A 21,638-nucleotide genomic window follows, 5' to 3' on the forward strand; every position below is an offset into this window, starting at 1 on the left:
TGTGGATAAATGATTCAATGATCTAACATTTTACATTACCTTCATACCTTAGCACCCAGGGTGGATAATAATCGATGATTTTTAAAAAAAATAATAAAAAATCAATTAAAAAAAATAATAAATTGGATTTTTTTTTATGAAATTTACTTTAATAAAATGCTTTCGGAGTAAAAATCTACCTAAATATAGTTTTCTATTTAAGATACATTAATAATTTTAGTTTATTCAGCAAAATGGAGCTTAGTTATATAGTATGAGGTTACATGTTCTGCAATATTTACATTTTTGGTAAACTCATTCAATGAATCCAAGCTCTGCAAGCTGAGATAACATGCACTGCATTGATGCATTCACACAATTTCACAGTAACCATGAGATAAAGCATAAAACAAAGTTCAGGAATATTCCTTTATCCCATTGTTTTGCAAATCTATGTACACTACAAACCGTATGACATCTGTACCAGGCTCTAAGTGTTTTAGTTAAATAAAAGAATTTGAGTAGTTCTCCAACTATGTGTGATTAACCCATTAACCTAAAATCGGTTCTGATATCGCTGTTTTACTAACCTGACAGCTTATTATTCTAAATAGGAAACCTTCATTTTGTTTGCAAATAATAATATTAAAGATTCTAACTACCAGCAAGAATGAGTTCTTACATTTAAAGAGCACCTATCATTTCAGATCCATCATGGCAGCGCCTGTTAGCGGGCATCCACTCACCTGTTGCCCACCACATCCTTCACCTTGTTGTGTCACTGCCACATCACCAGCCATCCCATTAAAGTGAATGGGACTGTCGGTGAGTCAACCGCAGGTCAGAGGGGAAGCCATTGCAGGACAGAGATGACAATTGCTCTTTAAAAATTATGATTTAAATCAAATTGATTTAAATCAGTGGTTCTCAACCTTTTTAATGCCGCGACCCCAACCGGTCGTAAGTCGAGGACTAAACCGGTCATAAGTCGAGGACTAAACCGGTCGTAAGTCGAGGACTACCCAACTGGTCGTAAGTCGAGGACTTCCCCTGCCCGGGAGCACCGCGCATGCGTGGTTCCGCCCCCTGCACCGGCCGAGGCGTAGCTGGCAAGTGGCAGAGACGGAGCAGGCCAACCACCAGCTGGCCCAGCCCAAGGGAGGTAAGGCGCCCGCTGGAAAAGGGGAAAAAATGGCGGACAAAAAAAATGGCGGACAGCCTTGCTTGGCGACCCCCGTGAAATGGTCGATCGACCCCAAATGGGGTCCCGACCCACAGGTTGAGAACCACTGATTTAAATCAAGCCTTTTTACTAGTGATTTAAATCATGATCTAAATTGTGAATTAAATCAAATCCACCCTGTTAGCACCTTTATTCTTCTGCCTCACAGCATACTGATATTAATCTCTCTGCTTTTATAGTTACCATATGAAAGTAGACAAATCACACTACAAATAAACCCGATTTCAAAGAATTAAGGGAACATTGTATTTCAAAATGTTCTTTTAAAACAAAGACTACACTATTCCTCCCCCAATGTGACTTCATTAGAGATTAAACACCAGTATCTAATCTCAAGCAGCTGAATGTGTAAAATATATACTCTGGCTGCCAAGTACATTTAACCTGGATCTGTTTTTCATTCCACACTGGCAACTTTAAAAGAAAATCCCTTTCAAGCAGGCCCAAAGTATATTTTCAGTAACTTTTGGATGTATTTATGTGTGTCTGCATGTATTTATTTATAAGGGGGGGGGGAGTTTCTAAAAGTGAAGAGAAAATGCAACTATAGTAACCATGGTGTGTGTTTGTGTATGTGTCACACATACACATATGCTATAATTGTGTATGTGTGATAAATCAAGTGATGTAGTCATTTATCTCAACATGTGATTCTGGATTGCAAACTATATAAGAATCAAAACAATTACAACAAATGCAAAAAAAAATAAAATACACAGCAGCTAAGGCAGTAACATAGCACCACAATCTCTAATACAGCCAGGAGACAGGTCCCCTCACACACTGGGGTTACAGGCAGGGGCTGTATTGTGGACAAGTCTTTCAGGAATGACAAAGGCTGCAGACTTCTGCAGTTTATCCTGCTCAGGTTCTCCTCTACCCTTCCTCCATATTCTGAACTGCTATCCCACCCTTTGCCAAGCTAAGCTCACAATGTGATCTTTCAAGGTCAAACACAAGGAAGACTTCTAGGTGACTGAAAGGGCATTGCTTGACAGTCTTGTGACTTTAGGGGCAGGCCCGTGTTGCTTTCCCAGCAACAATATGGAAGTGCTTTGCCACTGTCTTCCTCTATTTGCTTGTTGTTGTTGTTTTACTCCTCATCTTAACTTGTAGCCTTCAGGTCTCACAGGGACTTTCCAACCAGGTGTCACCCAGGCTTAATCTTGCTCAGCTTTTTCCAATCTGCCATAGCGGGCCAACTCCTTCCACTTACTTTCTAGCCATTTTTAATCCCATTTCTTCAGTGATGTCTTTAAAGGTGCATGGCCATTAGTTCTTTGATGTTTTGTTATTTTTTATGATACCAACGTGCCAGCTTAAATTCTGGGCAAACATCCTCTTAATGCAAAAGTTTTAGCCTTGCTTCACAAAAGGAAGACTCTGGGGCTCGTGCTGCCATTTCCCACCAACCAGCAATAATAGAATAGTATATTTAAAAAAAACAACTAACATCAAATTCAAAAGTACAGTTGCATGCATACAGTTGAATCCCCCCCCCCCTCAAGCCACGTTAACAGCAGCATAGTGACAGAGCAGCACCGTTACCACAACAAAACAATTACAAAACAAGCCAACGCTGGCTTTTCTCCATCTTGCTGTTCTGGATGAGTTACAACCAATCTCTCATTACTCTTTTCCCCTTTCCCTCCCCAACGCCCCCCTTCCCAACCAATCCCACATTTAACTGGGCTTGGAGCAATCCATCATCAAAGAGGAAGTCTTTTACATTATACAGCACCTCTGTTTGGGTATATACATAGACATAAATATATACATATGGGTGGGGTCTATAAAGAGGTGTGCAAACAAAATACAAAAAGTGCAGCTGTGTTTTAACTTTAGAAACAAAAGAAGCTTCTTGCAACCAGTCAAATCCATGATCTCTCTCTCTTTCCCAGCTATATCCCTTCAGGTAAATGCATGTGGGTTGAAATTGGGGCATAGATGACGGGCTAAAGTAAAATAATCTGTTGCATATGTGGAATAAGCTAAAACAGACTTCCCTTGCCTAAGGCTCTCCAGCGATGTGATGGACTTCAAATCCCACAAGCCCTTGACAACATGGCATTAACTTACTCAACTTATCTGAAAGATTGAAGGATGTTTAAATTATATGGGCTATATAAAATTATCTTATCTACAAACATATTATTTAATGGTAGCCTTTCCTCTGAAGGGCTCTTGCAAGCTTAAACCATGGTTCTGGTGAGTCAACATTATAAACTGTGATTTGCTCATGGCAAGCCAAGTGGAAAAAGGGGATATGACTAGATCTGGGCCAGAAGGTAATGTAACAACTTGATATTGCAAAACAAAAAACAACATCAGCTCTGTGATATGTAGACTAATCATATTAGCAAGCATCAGACTGCTTTTCCTTCCCGTGTACAAACAAATTCAGCCAGCAGCTTGCATCATCACAAATCCTCTGGAGAGGCTGAAACAAAAGGCTGTAGAAGTCTTTCCCTCATCAAGCTTCTTTACTTCCTGGTAAGCTATGACCATTCCATTCTAATTATAACTTCTCAAACACAAAAACACTTTTTCTACTGTAGTTCTCAATTTCAGGATTGGTGCTAGGATGATGTTTTTTTTAAAAAAAAATAATATTGGTGACATTACACCTCCTTTTTCCAGTGGGAGGTGGGGAAATGGTGAGGCCAGGTTCAGGAGGAAAAAATATGAATTATTCTCTATGTAAAAAAAAGATAGAAATATAGAGAGATATAGAATTAAGCTGATATGGAACCAAGGAGAGCTAGATTCAACAATAAAAGCTCACCGGATGACTGTGGGCCAACCATGGTTTTTCAAGCTAAACTATCTCACTAGGAGGAATAACTACATGTATTGCCTTGGATTACAATGGAAGAAAAACATTAACAAAAGATTGGAGGAGAGAGAAATATTGGTCCAAACCCTGTTCCTCAATCATTTTAATTTTATATTAAAACAGAGGATTAAAACGTATGATTAAAAAGTGCCAGCGAGCCCTTACAAGTAGCATTTGATGAGCAAAGGCATCTCACATGCCATCCAGGCAATTCACTTCATTTGCATGGAATAAATCTGGCATTCTGGCTTGTGAAAGTAATTAAAATGAAAAGGATAGATTGCCTGTCCCAGCTGCACCACCCCCATCCTTCCATCTACTTGGCCAGCCTGGAAGCAGTAGGAAAAATGGACTCTGTCACAACAAAGAGGTTTCAACCAAGGAGAAGTGATTGCGTAATGCTCCACATATGTGACTCAACCTTCCTGTTTGCCCTATTCAAACATCAACAAAAACAATTCAATGGAATGAGTTCCGTGGCACCAAAAAGGCATCAACACTAACATTTATGGGATGGCGAGTCAACCACAGTTCTCTTATAGGATTTTTTTTTCTTGCTGCAAAGAAGAGAAATGTTTAATAAAAGTTGCTCTATTCCCCAACCTTTTCCAAATATATTGAGTTACAGTTCCTATAATGCCCAGCCATCATGGCCAAGAGTTCAAAGTACCAGAAGGCAGAACTATGTCTAAATAGGCAGAAAAACTAGGCTTGGTCTCTCTTGCATAAATAAGCTTAATTGCCCAAGGAGGGCAAAGTCTTCTTTAACAACACCAGGCAACTGAAACATGTAAAGCAGTCCAAATAGGGAAAAATAGCCTTGAGCTTGCTATGTCTGTATTTATCTCTCTCGCACAGACACACATATCCATTTGTATCCATGCACACAGACACCCACAAACTTCACAGACAGTTACCTTTATTTCTGGAACTTGCCCTGAAAACTGCAAAACTCCCAAAAGCATCAATAACCAAGGAAATATTAATTAGCATTTCTTGTGTGAAAGCATTTATGTGTGCCAGAATGATCAAGTTACTCAACTGACTTTTCGTAAGTCCACATTGTGCTAGCACTATCTATGTGAGAAAACAACCATATGAACCTGAAGCAACTCTGCATAATTAATGTATTGTAAAATAAAATACCTTTATGAATTAAAAAGAAAGGACAGACATTTAGAACAAACCAAAAAAATGACTAATTACAGTTGTTTAAGGAAGATGCAAAAATGCAGATGAGCCACCCAGCAAAATATGGGGGGGGGGAGGAGAGAGTGACCAATACCATAATAGCAATAACACTTAGACTTATATACCGCTTTACAGCCCTCTCTAAGCAGTTTTACAGAGTCAGCATATTGCCCCCTCGGAATGAGGGAAGGTTGAGTTAACCTTGAGGGGTTGAGAATCGAACTGCCAAACTGCTGGCAGCCGGCAATCAGCAGAAGTAGCCTGCAGTACTGCATTCTAACCACTGCGCCACCATGGCTGTAACCAAACTAAACCAATTCCAGAATACACTATAACTGGAGGGTAAAATTTAAAAGTTCAGAAAATTGAGGATTCCTACATAAATTAGCAGATGAGCTTGCTTTCTGCCTAGTGTGGCCCTTTCACCCAGTGAATTTCTGAATGTTTGAAGATTCTGATCTATAAGCATCTGACAGCTATGTCCCACAAAACTGCAATCAAATCACACCTTCCTTATATAGGTGCACTATATATTTTTATGTATTTGCCATAAAAGATTTTTTACTCTGCAAAGCTCAGTCGTTCAAAGGGGCAAACTGATCTTCTGCATAGAAAGAATTTGCTCTTTTCACACCAAGTTCCCATTGTCCCTAACATTCAGGAAATGTTTTGCATAACACAATGTCATTCTGAACCACAGAGGTTTGCAAATGTTGGAATAAGAATTGTTGCAGTTCAACAGAAAGTAAACACTACAAACTACACTGTTTGAGGTCCAAGTCAACACTAATTCCAAGATTATTATGGGTTGGTTTGTTCACTTGCTGGCTTTATCCAGTAGACATTTTCAGTGACATTTGGCCTAAGCAAAGGGTTTTCCTGATATTGTTCTTTTGGCTTTGGATGTTGTCATCCATGGAAGGAAAGAGCCTTTTTTTCCCCTCATTAACGATCACAGAGCTCCTCACTGGCTTCCAGGTTTTGACTGTGCATTTGGTCTTGTTGAGCTGCAGGATACGACCTTTTTATAACACGAAACTGCAGAGTGCAGAGCATTTATCTGAACAGCACTCAAAGGAAAAGATTCAAGCGTGGCTGAAGAGATTTCAACACCATCTCTAACGTACAAATTAAATTATTCATTCTAGCTTGCACTACTTCCTATTTATCAATCTAATGGTCTCTGGCCACAGTCCATGAGCCTCTTCAGCAACTTCAATATGCTATTGCTTTTTTAACACAATTTGCAGGTCGGTGTAATAAAGCAAATAAGTGGTTGTGCTGGACGGTGATCATTCAAAGCATACAGGAAGTATGATTAAAGGCAGATTCTGTTGACTTATTTCTCAGAGAAATTTATTTGGTAAATAAAGCATTTGCCTTTGTCAAATCCGTTTATATCATTCCTGCTCTACCTGCTGTGAATTATACAAGGCAATCAAGCTCCGATCCCTTGCATCCTACCAAATGCAGTTTGTATATAGCCCCATGATCAATCTACTGAAATCAAAGCAGGGTCGGTTTGGTGGAATAGCCTTCTCCTCTCGCACCAACATATGCTTGATTCCTATAAAATGACCTATTAAAAAAGGTATCCCAAGCCATCAAAGATATCTGTCACGTTTTGTTTGGTTGTCACCTATATGTCCCTTTTAGGCTTAGATATTTAACATCCCTGCTTGAAAGAACAGCCCATTGGGAACTGAATCGCAGATTGTCCTATTTCCTCCTGGACTCTAATGTATATATTGTAAGCAGAACCACTAAGTTTATTGTTAAAGCGGTTGAGCTAAGAACCCATTATATCAAAAAGATTGGAGTATTCTGTAAAGGTAATGTGTTTTTCTGAATGTTGATTCTTTGTATTTACCACTGCATTTCCTTTTATCTATTTTACACTCTGGAATCAGATCCTGTTATTTTATTTTTCTTTTGATATGGTTGTAAGACTAATCAATTAACTATCTACTTATAAAAAGGCCAAGGGTTTGTGGCTCCAAACTGCATTCCCAGAAATCAACAGCTTATCTATAAGGAGATGAATGTGGCTTCCACACATTCTGAATTTCCTATTTTTCAAATCCAAAATGAGAAGTCTTACATAGAGTGGAACTTGTTGGCCTAACTGGCCCTTTCCAATGCCTTACTCAGTGCAGATTTAACCGGATTAAAACATCTCAGATTGATACCTGCCTAATCCCAACCTGAAAATTTTCAGTAAAAAGGGCCCTACTACTTGTCATAGCAATTGCCTTTACTATTGATTTTCCCCCTTCACCTCCCCACCCCAAACAGAATCTGTCTTCTTGTAACTTCAATCCATTATTCTGTATCCTAAAGTCTGAAAAGAAAGAAAACTGTCTGGGCCTTTTGTTTTTGTCCCATGTTAGCATTTTGCCATCTTTGCCAACTGAATGCTTTTCTCTTTCTTTTAATCTGGATGTGTCTAAAATGGCACTTTTTAAAATTATTCTTACCAGCCAACAGTTCGTTCAGTGTGAGAAAAGCAAAACTCAAGAGGGAGCTGAGATTCATCCAAACTAATGATTCTCAAAATGTGCTCTGGGGAGCCCTGGGGGTCTCCAAGACCTTTTCAGGGAGCCCACAAAGCCAAATAAATATTTTCTCTGTTTTATTTTCGGATAGAATAAATATTAATAGATACAACCCACATAAATCAAAGTTCTCTGGGGTCCTCAATATTTTTTAGGAATGTAAAGGGATCCAAAATGTTTGAGAATCCCTGATCTAATCAATTCCAGTTTGCCTAGATGTTACTTTCTTGGTAAAATGCCCCTCATTCTTCTTTGCCCTCCTTTCTGTCCTTTTCCTGTTTTCAAGTCTCTACCAAACTTCTTGGCTTCTTCAACCTTTAACTAATCTTCAGATGTTAGCTTGACAAGTAGCCATGGCCTTCTTTTATGCCCATCTTCCTCCTTGTGCTGAGCTGAGTCAAAGCATCAGAACCAGAGAGGAAATGATTAATCCCTCACTCTACTGTCCACAGTTTCCAGCCTCCTGCAATTGGCTCCCTAGTAGACCAGGCCCTGCAAAATACCTATATTTTCCCCCCACTGTGGAGTAAGGATTAAAATCCTTCTACAGCTGGCCTATTTACTTTTTCCCACCTGAGATGGTGCAACTAGAATATAAAAATAGCTCAGGCTTCTCATCTCTTTTGAGAGATATGGGAGAATCGCCAAAATACTTCCCCCCCCCCTCAGTTTCCTTTCCTAAACAAGTCATTACCAAATTGTTATACAGGTAGTCCTCGATTTATGTCCACAATTGAGCCCAAAATTTCCCTTGCTAAGCAAGTCAGTTAGTTAAGTGAGTTCTGCTCCATTTTACAACCTTTTTTACCACAGTTGTTAAGTAAATCACTACAGTTGTTAAGTTAGTCACATGGTTGTTAAGTGAATCTGGCTTCCCCATTGACTTAGCTTGTCAGAAGGTTGCAAAAGGGGATCACGTGACACTGCGACTGTCAACAATACATGCCAATTGCCAGAATTCTGATCATGTGACCATGGGCATGCTGCAATTATCTAAATATTTTTTTAAAAAGGGGTTTTAAGTCACTTTTTTTTCAGTGCTCTTGTAACTCTGAACTGTCACTAAACAAATGGTTGTAAGTCTGTGTGACTGCAGGCCGCCAATAATGTAGGTCAGCACCAATATGCTCATCCATGGAACAGAATCCCCCTGTTCACTTCTATATTTATTACTAAAAAAACGGTAGGACAATTTTCCTAACTGATGCAAAAAAACACAGATGTCTCCTTCCTGCCGTTTCTTTTCTCCTTTGATTGCCAGACAATGACGTTTAGCACGGGACGCTGCCAAGCCCTCATTTTTGTTTCTACCGCTTTGCTCTTTATTTTTTTCCCCCAAAACTCATTCTAGTTATGAGCTAACCCAAAGTAACTTCCTGACATCATTTGTCAATCTCATAGCTGACTATACTACACCCATCTTCTTACCGCAAACATATTAAATATCCTTGATATTTTAAAATAATCCCTCAGGGGAGAGACTCTGCAGTGGAGGGGGGGAAGGAAGAGACTACAATCTTTAATTAGGTTAGCAATAGTAATACCATAATGCATATGCTGACACAGAGTATCATGGAAAAGCTTGACTGTACTTGCTATTTATATAGCACCAATAATGTACACACTGCTTTGCAGAACATCATAAGTAAACACACAAATGGTCCTGCCCCACAGATTACCATCAACATTTCAACATTACAGAGAGCGAGGGAGGAGCAATAAAAGGGCGAGACAAGAAAGAGAGAGTGTAATCAGATGGAAACTTAGGCACTTGTGCTGATTCTGCTAGAAATATTTGATAGGCCAATCCTAAAAGGACAAAGCAACCAGAAACAGACTTACTTCTTGATTTGGCCAACACACCACCTTAGGACACACATAACACCTGAAAGTCTGCTCAGCCCCAACTATTTGAAGTTTGTTCTTTGGGAGGGAAAACGGTCACACCAATAAGGAATCAAAACATTTACCCAAACCTTAGCATTAAAATAGTACAATGCACAAGCTCCACCCCAAAACTCTTTTTTGCTATATCCAAAGATAAGTTAATTGTACTCATAAATCAAGTATGAAGTGACCATCTTGAGTGCAGGAGAGCGAAGGAAAACAGCTGAGCTTTAATTTCTATGCCATATTTTCAATATCTCCATACTATAAAAGCTCTGTAGTAGAGATTCTCCATCTGCAAATATTTGTCCTGTCCATTCACATTCAGATGCCAAACAAACTCAAGGGACAAATTTATGGAATCTCCTTACTTCTATAAACCGCTCCCTATATTTATGTATTTAAAATGTATTTCTATTTTGCTTGTTCATAAAATCATTCCCAGCAAGGTTTCTTTGCCGGTTTGTAAAAATATTGGGGAAAAAAATATTGAAAAGAATATAGAACAGATAAATGGAAAAATAAAACAGTAAACAGTTAAACAAAGGGTACAAATATAAGTTTAGGTTGGTGTTAGTGTGTATGTGTGACAAAGAGCAAGAGATATTTGCAACTTGTTTTCCCCAATTGGCACTTAAGATAGCTAACAGCTAAATATATTAAATCTCCTGAGTAAAAAAAGATTTCCTCTGAATCTTAAAGGACATATCAACTGACATCAGGCACATGGATCTGAAGACATTGTAGGGCCAGGGAGCAAAAGGTGTCTTAAATCTCAGATATCACTCCTGAACTTAGCCAGCTGAGAATACAATTTCCAGATGACAGCCCTTGAGATGCCCTATATGGTTTGGCATCGGGTTTTATAGGTCAACCTGTGTGCATATGTGTTGATTATTTAAGCCTGCAAAAGCAAAAGGAGACTGGAACTACTTTAAATATGTTTGGGCCTTCACCAGCTAGGACTCTATCCATTTTATTCTGAACCTACTGAAGTTTTCAAAGGAAGCCCCATAGAGAGTGGTCGTAGTGGCATAAAGTGGAAGTTATTGAGCCTGGATGACTCTGGTCAAGTGGAGTGAATTTTCCAGAGAAACCAGTATTTGACTCCAGCCTGGGGTAACTGAGCTTCAAAGGATTTTACATATGCAATTACTGGGTAGTTGGAGGTTATGACACTAAAACAACTAACCTACGGTCTATATTCTTCTGATGGAGGAATGTGAGTCTCCATTACAGTATCAAAACAGTAAAAGTAAACTTAGAAGAGGCCGAAAGATCATTTACTCACCATTAAATTCTAGCTAAGAAAAAATAAATTTTGTAATCTGTATACACTCTATTAAATGTGCAAATTTGTATTATTTTAGTATCCCATTCACCACCAAAGCCTTTAGCAATTTTTAGGTCACTGACAAATCCTAGGCAAGCCTACAGTCAACCATTAATACTAGAATGTTGTTTCCAAGAAAGAAATGTATGCGAGACTTCTCTGGATTGAGCATGAAATGTTTTTTTTCTAGATGAAATGATACAAGCTTAACTGTTTGCTGTACCTATGAAAAGAAGTGAATATATTAAATATAAAGGGGCATGCATATTAATCATTATTATACAATGATGTGGGATGTGTAGCATCCAAAAGAAAAAGGGGGGCTGAGGTTAACTGATTTGCAGCTTCAGCAGATTTAGAAATAAAATGCAGAGCAATCCAGGATGTGTTCCTAGTCTGTAATACACTAAAGTACAGAATGAAATAAAATGTTTGGAGTGTTTCCTTCCTACATTATTTCCTATCAGCCTAATATGCCTACGACAGAAACAAAGGGGCCAGGACAACTGAAGATTTGTTTGCGTGAAAGGAGACAGAAATTCTGTGGTTGTATAGTTAGCCATCTAGTTGTATCCCTTGGTTGTGTCAGAGCAGTTTTCCCTGACTTGCTGCTGTCCTGATGTATAGATAACAACACTTATAACCTTTAGTCAGCTCCCATATGGATAGGGGAAGATGGATAGGGGAAGCTGCAACATAAGATATGACAAGAGCATCTTTTTAAGGAAGGCTGTGTTAGAACCACTGTGTTTCATCTCACTATAGTTTCAGAGTTGATTTCTCATGCATCAGGACCCCAAGGCCATGAGCCATGCATATACTTTAAGGCCATATTCCCACCCCCCCACCCACCCCCAAAATTGTTTTAAAAAATCCTCACCCTTTCTATTAATGTTTGGTGGGCATCCATTACACACCCCATTTTCCCTATCAGAAGAATGTGAGGGGTTGGTTGAGATACGATTAACACGATTCTGAATGAATTCCATAACTGAGCAAGGATTGGAGCTCGGCCCTAATCGATCATTTCTGCACCACACTGTTCCTCTTATGTTCACCTCTCTAGAATCATCATCCTAGAGCTAATGAGGAAAAAAAATACAACAGCACAATTCCTTCAGCTCATGCACAATTTCAAAACTTGATAGAGAAAAAGAAACTAGCATCAATCAAGGAAAACAGGTCTTAAAACTATTCAGATCTTAAAAGTGTCCATGATAAGCCTGCTTTTAGTCACTCAGTTTCAACTTTTAAACCTAGATAAAGAAGTTAAAACAAACCTTAAAGCAACTCCTGAACAGGAGTGGAAAGAGGAAGAACATAAAAAGATCTTCCATTCCCTTTCAGTATAAACTTTCCAAGAGCAGATTCTAAGGGAGAGGATGGAGTTTTATAAGATAATAGAGGCATCAAAGATACAGTACTGATTTGGAAACCTTCCAACCACAGAAGACCCTGAATCTAAGTCTCCCAACAGTCATGGTTTCAGATACCCTAATGCAGGGGTATCAAACTGTTGGCCCGCAGGCCGGATGCATCATGCCAAAACAGTGCCGGCAATGGGAAAAAAGTCGCGATATGTCGCGACATGTTGTGAGTTTGACACCCCTGCACTAATGGAATAATGGTAATCAGATGAGGAAAGCAATGCAAGTTCTGCTGGCAGATATTGGTGCCTGTCTCTCCAAAAGTCAATGGAGATCCAGGGAGATCCGGTACAGGGAAGAGATAGGGGGGAAAGTATGAAGAGACGCTACCAAAATCTCCACTTCAGCTCCATGTGGATAAAATGGAAGAACAATGGTAAGTGTGCTATGTTTCACACCACAATAGTCCCCTCATAAATTCAGTCACTAACACAAATAAAATACAGAAATCCTCTGCCTACTAAGGAAGACTTTTCTAGATCGGTTGGCCATTGATAACACACTGGTCCTTTTGGGAAGTCAAAAAATAAATAATTTATGCACTTTATCCTCCTTCCTCAGTTTAGTGCTCTCCAAAGCTATCTTTGCAGAGCCACGGTCTAAACAATTGGGCCAAAAAAATAGCCATTCCTAACTAAGCCCAAGATTCACTTCTTGTTCCAGCAATCCAAGTGCATCATAAATGCTAGAACCCTTCAAAGATCTTGTATTCCCATTTTAGACTATTCATATCAAAGGGGATCATAAGTTGGGATTTCAGCAATTGCAACATCTAGGTAATTCAGCTGAAGGATAAATCTGGCTCAGTTTTTGCAGGACAAATTCATCTGATGAACTGGTCTCAAATTCTACATCACCAGTTCTTTAACAGTTATCAGCTTTTTGTTTTGAGGGAATTTTAGGATGTGATCTATATTGCACCTTGCAATCAAGACTTTCCTACCCAATTTGAAGAAAACTGATGAATGGAAACCCTTCAAGCACAAAAAGGAGGGCACAATTTTCATTGATTTTCTTTAAAAATCAACACATTCTCTCCCACAACCTCAGTGATCTATCAATATGTAGAGGTTGCACCCCCAACTATTCGTCCTTTAACTCAGTGTTTCTCAACCTCAGCAATTTTAATATTTGCAGACCTTAACTTCTAGAATTCCCCAAGCAGAACTGTATTAAAAGACTGCAGTGAATGAACTTGGACCTTTTGTATTTAAAACATTAAAACATAATCTCTGCTTCTGTTTTGTCCTCCGAGTTTGAGTTTTAGGAGGGATTTATGTATCTTATCTACTCACAACTTATAGTAGAGAGAGATTTTACCTCCATAGGTTTCTCTACAGCATCTTTGCAAGATTTTCACCAGCTGTGTGTCATAATCAGTTTTCTCTATCATTGCAACCCCCAGATTTTTCATTACAATTCCTGTTATTCTTTTCTACTGGCAAGAATACCTATAATTTTTCATTTTCCAAATAAAACATTTTGTAAAGTTTCTTTTTTGTTCAACTTTCTTAAATCTATTCTGTTCACAAACAGAATTTCCTAGTACACACTGTGGAATGGACTACATATGCAGCAAAAATGGAATTCAAAGCTAGGTACCATGTTAGTCTGAGAAGCAACTGAGAAATGTAGATGAATAATGCTTGGCAAAAGGGAACAGTCAATAGGCAAATCATAACTTGAACATTAGTTTCCTGATTAATGTGTAACTGGTTATAAAAAGATAGGGGGAGGGAGGACTTGAAAAGATAGCCTTGCCGAGGAGACAGGATATCCTTTGTTTGCAATCTCTGTTAAACCGTCCCTGGCAAATGCAGAAACTGTAAACTCTTTTAATGCTCAGCAGTTGGGAGAAACATTCCAGAGCAAGCAAGAATGGGCCCTGCTGTCTCATTACATTTCACATGCGGTTCTGTTTGGCTGAAATCTGCATCTAACATGCAGATTTATGAATAAATGGGATGGCCTGGCAAAGCACACGATGCACACAAAGGAAAGAAACAAGAGATTTTTAAAATTGCCAGATGGGAAGATGGATTTTTCCTGCCTGTTGCATATTTGCTCAGTTTTGGCTTTTCTTGTGGTTGTCTGTGTGTGTATGTAGAGGGTACATGTATTTTAAGTGGCAGATAAGTCAATTAATAGTAGTAACCTCCTTAGGGGGAATAAAAAAGAAAAGAAACCAGAAATGGATTTGTTAGCAATATGCACAGAAGGATACCCTGCACCAAGAACTGGATATAAAACCAATTAAACGGGCTCAACCGAACTAGATTCCCCTGCTGTGTGCTAAGCATTTAAAACACCTTGAATGAAGTCTGAAATCCTACTTGGTTGAAGTTGCACAAGGGGCTGCATAAGAAGAAAGGCTCCTGAATATTCTAAGCTGATTTGGGGTTGGGATATTATTAACAGAGACCTCCAGCATTCACTGAAATTCTATCCAGCAATTGGATGCAAAAGGGCATCAGCTCATCTCCATACTAGCAATACCTGTTCAGAAATGCAAAAAAAATGCAGCCCCTTGGGAAACAAAGCAGGCTGCTTCAAAATCACCTCTACTCCCAGGAGGCAAAACACGCTTTTCAAAGGCCACCCAGCCCTACGGCCATGTTGCTGTCCCCTTCCTACCAACTGCTGCCTCACTGGTCCATCTTCACCAAGATTCTTTTCTTGCAAGGCTTCATAACCAAAGACCTCTAGGTGTAGAAGTTCTGTGACTGCAAGCACTCCAACTGCTGGCCAAATAAGGGTCTTGAACCAAAAATGGACAAGTATGGCAGGGAGAGCAAGGAGCAGATATGCAGGAAGGGATAAATGAGGAGTAATGGACAGTCTGTGATCCAAAGCATTCACGTAATAGCATTCTGAAGAAAACAGCCAGGAAGACATCTTACTCGCTATGGCTGCTTCCAACACTGGAAAAGTCTTAGAATTTGGGCTGAAACTGCTTTCATTACAACTTTTGTAGGAATGTCCATTTTCAGCAAGAACCCAGGCACAGAATCCAGGGTGACCTCCACAGCAGAAGCCTTCAGATCATTAGGCATCATAGAAGTCAACCAGTTCTGAGGACAATGAGCCTTTTACTGGGGAAGGGGTAGGATTCCTTGCAAGTCACACAGGAAACTGGTGCAGGATGTTCACCCATGTTTCAAGCTCAGTAGCAAACCTGAGATCTACTTTCACATTTAGGTTTAAAAGAGCATGCTTAAATTAGCTCACTGGCTGCTTGTTTTAGCTTCCAGGGCAGTTATGAATCATTTTTCACCACTTGGCAATCTCATACAGAGCATTTATCCCTTATACTAGTTTCTTATTGCACAGCTTGAAATTTTAATGCCAGCGTCATACAATCAGTTTCGTAGAAAACTTCACAGGCGGAAGCGGGGAGAAAATACACATGAACCTGCAATTTCACCCCCTCCTCCCAGTAAATATAAATAGAACCATCAAACGATATAAACAAATTCAAATATTCTGAATCCGTATTCTACTGTCTGGAAAGGCTGTTTTAGAAGGCAGAACTGTAATATTTTTCTAAGCCAAATGCAAAGTTTCACATTCTTTGTAATGCTTACTCTTCAAAATGGTAAAGCACACACTTTTCATACTTGAAAAGAGGGAGAGCAGGTAATCATAAAGACTGTTGTCTACCCAAAGACCCACTGTCAATTATATTGTGAGGGTTATGCCCACTCTCTAAAAACTAAAGAGAAAACCAAATAATGATATTCCAGGTTATCTAAGCAAACTGGTGAACCTATTATGTTCCGAGTTTCTATCATGTATATTCTGTTACATTAGCGCAGGGGTGTCAAACTCAATTTCATTGAGGGCCGCATCAGCATTGCGGTTGCCCTGGGGGGTGGTGGCCAGGGGGGGTGGCCTACTGGGTGGGCGTGGATGGAGTGGGTGTGGCCTACTGGGTGGGCATGGCCAACTCTACATCGTTTGCGTCAAGGGTGCCTGTGGGGGCCTGGGCAGGAGTGGGACAGATCTGAGGGTCTCTGGCAGAAGGTGGTGGGACCGGGGCAAGCACCAAGGCATGGTCCATTTTGTCATTCCTCACAAAGGTAACACTTCCCCAGCATGCACCCAGGGGGTGGGGCCAACGCGGTAGGGGCTGGTTCCTCACTGTTTCTGGACGGCCTTGTGGAGCTAAGACTGAATGCGTTTCAGCATAGATGGTCACCATAAAATTGTACACTGTCTCCTGGCCGGCCTGGGCCAGGGCCAAGGCAGCGGGGGCCGTTCCCTCACTGTTTCCAGGATGGCTTCGTGGGCCACATGAAACCACTTCGCGGGCCGCATCCGGCCCCCGGGCCTTGTGTTTGACATGTCTGCATTAGCGGAAGAAAATACATGAACTTCCCATGCATTCTTATATGTGTATTTAAAAATTATACATTGAATGCATTTGCTTCCATACCTGGGTTGAAAAGATGACATGAATTAAACCAGAACTTGGCAGCCTTTTTATAGCCCTTAAACTATTTCATATAATGGCTGAGGCAAGTTCTCTCTCTTCCCTTCAAAATTTGGATAAGGCTTCTAAAAAAAAAAAGGTTGGATTTTTCAAAATTAAAAACCATCCAGGTTTAGGGATCAAATAAACGTTGCAACTTCTGCATTATGTAGAAGAACCCTTTTTTTAATCCAAATTATTGGCTTTAATACTTTCTTGCTATATCTAAACTACAATTCTCATGCCCTGTATCTTCCCCCATAAAAGCATTTGAAAATAGTGCAAGACATTTTGATAGAACACCAGTTGCAGAACACTGAAATCTGACAATAGCAGTCCTTGTCAGCTTCAAACAAAATGCAGAAAATTATTTTACATGAAATGCAGTAAAGCTGGTTTTCGGGATAGAATTATTCTTTCAAAAGACTTGTAAAAACAAGTTATTTAGACATTTTTACAATATAGCACACTGATGCAACCAGTAGTCATTTAGTGTAATTTATATTTGTTAACAATATGTTAACTTCCTCACTTAAATTATACTTTCTCATTAACAAATACTTCTAATGGAGAATGTCTTATCAACACGGTATCAGAATAAATTTAAGACTTCTAGTATTATCTAGTCAAAATATGATATCTAACTGAAATCTACAATTAAAAGCATATATTAGTAAATATTGAAAATATAATTACATTGCTATGTATGTAGATAGGAAAATCTACATCACCAAAACCAAATAAGCAACATTAGAATTTTATGGGGTTTTTTTGCATTTCTAAAGCTATATATAGGCTTAAACAATAGACAAGTGAAATGCTGTAGCTTAGTCTGTATTTGCTATTATCCTTGCACACAATACTAGTTCACTTTCCTAAAAAATAAAAAACTTATTTTGCTTGCCAAAAAACCCTGCCCTCAGTCAAGGTCACACAAAGTTTTGCTGAAGTTTAGACGAAACACACTAATGGAGGGTGTACCTAAAAGCTTGCCAGTATTTCCTCCTTGCTTCTAAACTCCCTGGATTTTAAGTAATTATGGAGAATAAAAATGGTTAAACAATTCCATATGAGGTAAAGACAGAGGAAGGAGGGAGGGAGAATGAGAGAAGCAGAAGTCTCTGTTTCCTGGCAGACATTTTGGCTCTTGTTTACATTTGCAGTCTGTGTTTCTCTTGTTGCAGAGCAATATGGCTGTCTGTAGAGCTGACAGCTTTGAATGCACAACCACTGCTGGCTGCAGGCTCTTGTTCCCTCCCAGTATCAAAGGTTGTGTAAAATTATGCAGACGTTGCATATCCGACACAAGGAGTTCCTCCTTGTATTTACATGGCTTGACAACTCAAGCACTGCTCAGCGTGGTCTTTTATTTCTCTTTTATACCTTGCTTTCCAAGGGAATGGAAAGCTAAGGATAGTTTGGATTTGATCATGGAAACAAGAAAGCTCAAGGCATTAAAAACACAGGCAGACTATTTACCTAATGTAAATTTCCAATGCTCACAAAAGGAGGGGGGAGGACTGTGTGGAACAATATGAACCTCAGACCTTTGAAGTACTTACCATTTGATGATGGTGATGGGTGTTGGGAATGTTGGTTTCTTGAAAAAATGCACTCAAAGCCGTCTATATTTAAAAAAACACACATGCCTATTGTTAGAACAAGGGGCTACAACCCCAAGGGAAAAGTTAAGTTGGAGGGGAAGAACAGCAACATATTTTTACAGGGACATTCTTGCCCAGCCCATTACTCTCCCTCCCTCCCCCTTCCTTTTTTTTTTTAAGCACTGACCTAGGACAATGCTAATCTTTCCTCTCCCTTTGGGGAAGGATGGGGAAAAAAGCAAACCACAAACACAGCACAAGAGGATAACATACCCATAAGTAATCATTGTCAGCCTCAACTAGGTATTGTAACCCACAAGCCAATAGACCATAGCAGCTAGGTGCCATCCTCCAAACGGGGATGAAGTGAACTGTAGTCCAACACAGTAGGAACAAAGCTGGTTGGGGAACATTTTAAAATGTAATAAGAAAGTCTCTATCCCTAACACGTAAAAAAAAATGGCAGAGCAACAAAAATGTGTAGTTTTAAAAGGCAACATGGGGGTGGGGATTGGTTTCATGGAAGCTAAAGACAAGCTGATAGCTTTTGTAAGTATAATGCTATGCCCAGCAGAAATGGACAAAGACATTTATCTTTGTTGATGCCAAGGGCTTGGCTGAAACCAATCTTTTCCTCCTCGTCTTGTAAATCAAAACAGAGGAGGTATTTAAAACATTGTGGCTAGACCAGGGAAGGATTCGGCCATATGTAAACAAACAAGACTCCTTTAAAAGCAAGAATTTCTAACCACATCTCAACAGTTATCTAGTTTCTTCTCCAGCTAAATAAAGACCACACATACTAAGCAGCAGTTATTAGCAGGCCTAGTTCAGAGACTAACGTCCCCACTGCTTCCCTAAATAATGGGGGGAGGGGGGGGGAGGAACAGTTTCCTTGATATTCCTTTGCTACAAGGAAAGAAATGGGGGGGGGGGCAAGCTAAACCTTCACACTCAACCAAGGCATGCCCCACTCTTCGTTAGACATGTTTGCACGATCCATGGAGGAATACTTTAAAACCATTTATTCCATCTGAATGCTCAAATTAGCCCCCCCCTTCCCCCCCCCAAGTAAGCTGTGTGATCACGCGTTCTGCACTCTCGCCGCCTGGCCAATTCAAGAATATTAATGTTGTCCACCCGCTTCTCCTCCTCCCCTTTTTCCCACGACCAGCAGCAACAACAGATTAGTCAACACGCAAAGGCCTAGCACATTCCTAGCCCCGGAAGGCACTCATTGTAGAAAAGAGACAGTAGTTATTAAAATGGCTCTGATGGATTGTTTACATGCCCAGTGCCAAGGGAAAGGCTCCCTTCGCCTTACACGGGGGAGGGAGGGGTGTGTGGACGCAGCGCAATAGAATATCCCGTAAACCATTCGCAGTCACCAAATTAGCAAGGCGGGGGAGGGTGGTCGTAGTGATTCTTGTTCGCCTCCCGCGAAGAAAGGCGGAGAGGGGAGAGACGGAGAACCAGAAAAGCTCGCAACGCACCTCAAATTGCCAATGTGCAGCTTGCAGTAGCTGCTTCGCTTGATCCGCCGCACAGCCCGCAGCCAGCACGAACTGGTTAATCATGACTTGATGCCGAAGTTCCTCCATATTCACCGACATGGCGAGAGAAGCGAAACCACAACACGGAAGGGAGGAGGAGAGCCAAACGCACCCAAGGTGGTGGTAGTGGTGGCGGCGGCTGGGATACGTGTTTTTTTGGGGGGAAGGAAAAAAAATCGACAAAGGCTTCTTTTCTCCTTTTTCCCTTCTAGCCCGAAATGCCAGGCGCTTTCTCCGTTCTGAGGCTTTAAGCTAGCGCTCGCCGGGTTCGAGCCAAGCCGCCTCTCTGCCTCTAGAGCTTCAGTCGGCAGGAACAAGGCTGTGTTGATATTTCCCCTTCCCCTCTCGTAGTTCTTCGGCAGCTAAACCACCACAAACAACAGCATCTAGGGGAGGAGCATGTGGAGAGAATCGGGGTGGGCAGAGGGGGAAGCCGGAGGTGCCTCAACGTTCAATTCCACGCTTTCTTAGCCCGCTGATTGGTTGCTGCAGTATTCTCTGCGTGTATGAACGTTCGATTCGAATCTTCCAGGCGGTGGATGTTTCTCTTTCTTTCTCCCACCCCTTCTGCCCCGTTGCTTCTATTTCATTGGAGAAAGTAAACCATCAGGCTCCTTGTTCATTGGTTAGCTGCTGTGTTTTGGCTGAGAACGAGGTCGTTATTGGTCTTTTTTTCTCGTAAGGGAGGGGTAAAACTATGCTCTTGTTTGAACTGAACTGGAAATTTTACTCCCTTTGTTGATTGGCTGCTTTGCTCCCTCCTCCTCCTCCCGTTCTTTTTTCCACTGTTGTAAAAAAAAAAAAAGCAGAACAAAAAAGTATAGCTATAGACAGCAAGTTCATTGATAAACTTGTGTGTGACAAATATATCCAGCTGGAAAAGCAAGGATGTGCAGCAGTGTCTCATTTCCTTTGAAAATTACACGATTATCCTGAAAGCGAACTTTATCATATAATTAAAAAAGGTAGAACATTCACAGTTCTTATCGGAAACTACGCTCTCGCGAACTTCCGGATCCTTATTACTCAAAGAACGAAGATCGGAAATGTTTATTTTTTTTTTAGAAATCTATATTAGAGTTTCTTTTACTAAGTCATAATGGAATGAACTGCTAGTAACTTCCTTTTGAAAAACCCACAGTGTTACAGAAATACGGAACTCGCCTTTTTTCTTTCATTTTTTTTTTTTTTTGGTCTTGAATGAAAGAAAGCTCAATCACACGCCCAACATTTGCGGTCCTCTAAAATGGAAGCGGTCCCCTTCAGTCAGTTCCTGAGAACTTCTTGCTCTGTACTGACAGATGTGGATCACAGTTAGCGTAGGTTAGATTGACATTATGATGTCGGACGGAAAATTCACTTTTTGTCTTAGGGCCATTCCCTGACTCTTAACACAAAAAGGGCAGCTCTTACAAAAGTAGCCACTACTTTATTTCAAAGTGTAATCAGCTTTGAATGCTAACTACACACATAACAGCTTTAATACATGGCAGCTGCATTTAGAAATGAGCCGAGTTTGATTAAAACTGCAGCTGTGGAACTTTTGTGAGACTAGAAGT

The 21,638-nt window shown here is 40.2% G+C and overlaps 1 protein-coding gene across 1 annotated transcript in view; it reads right to left on the reverse strand.

Annotated features, from left to right (window-relative positions):
* The window catches only part of UBALD2 (UBA like domain containing 2), a 28,717-nt gene extending 8,545 nt beyond the window's left edge, over nt 1-20,172 (reverse strand). The window contains exons 1-2 of the mRNA XM_015818901.1: nt 20,020-20,172; nt 18,485-18,547 (exon numbers count right to left, since the gene is read on the reverse strand). Coding sequence (XP_015674387.1) covers nt 18,485-18,547; nt 20,020-20,139 — 183 coding nt within the window. The 5' untranslated portion in view covers nt 20,140-20,172. The remainder of the gene's footprint in view (nt 1-18,484; nt 18,548-20,019) is intronic.
* Between the last annotated feature and the right edge of the window lie 1,466 nt (nt 20,173-21,638).

This window comes from Protobothrops mucrosquamatus, unplaced genomic scaffold (genome assembly GCF_001527695.2).
Source record: "Protobothrops mucrosquamatus isolate PMUCROS unplaced genomic scaffold, P.Mucros_1.0 scaffold815, whole genome shotgun sequence".
Classification (NCBI taxonomy): Eukaryota; Metazoa; Chordata; class Lepidosauria; order Squamata; family Viperidae; genus Protobothrops; species Protobothrops mucrosquamatus.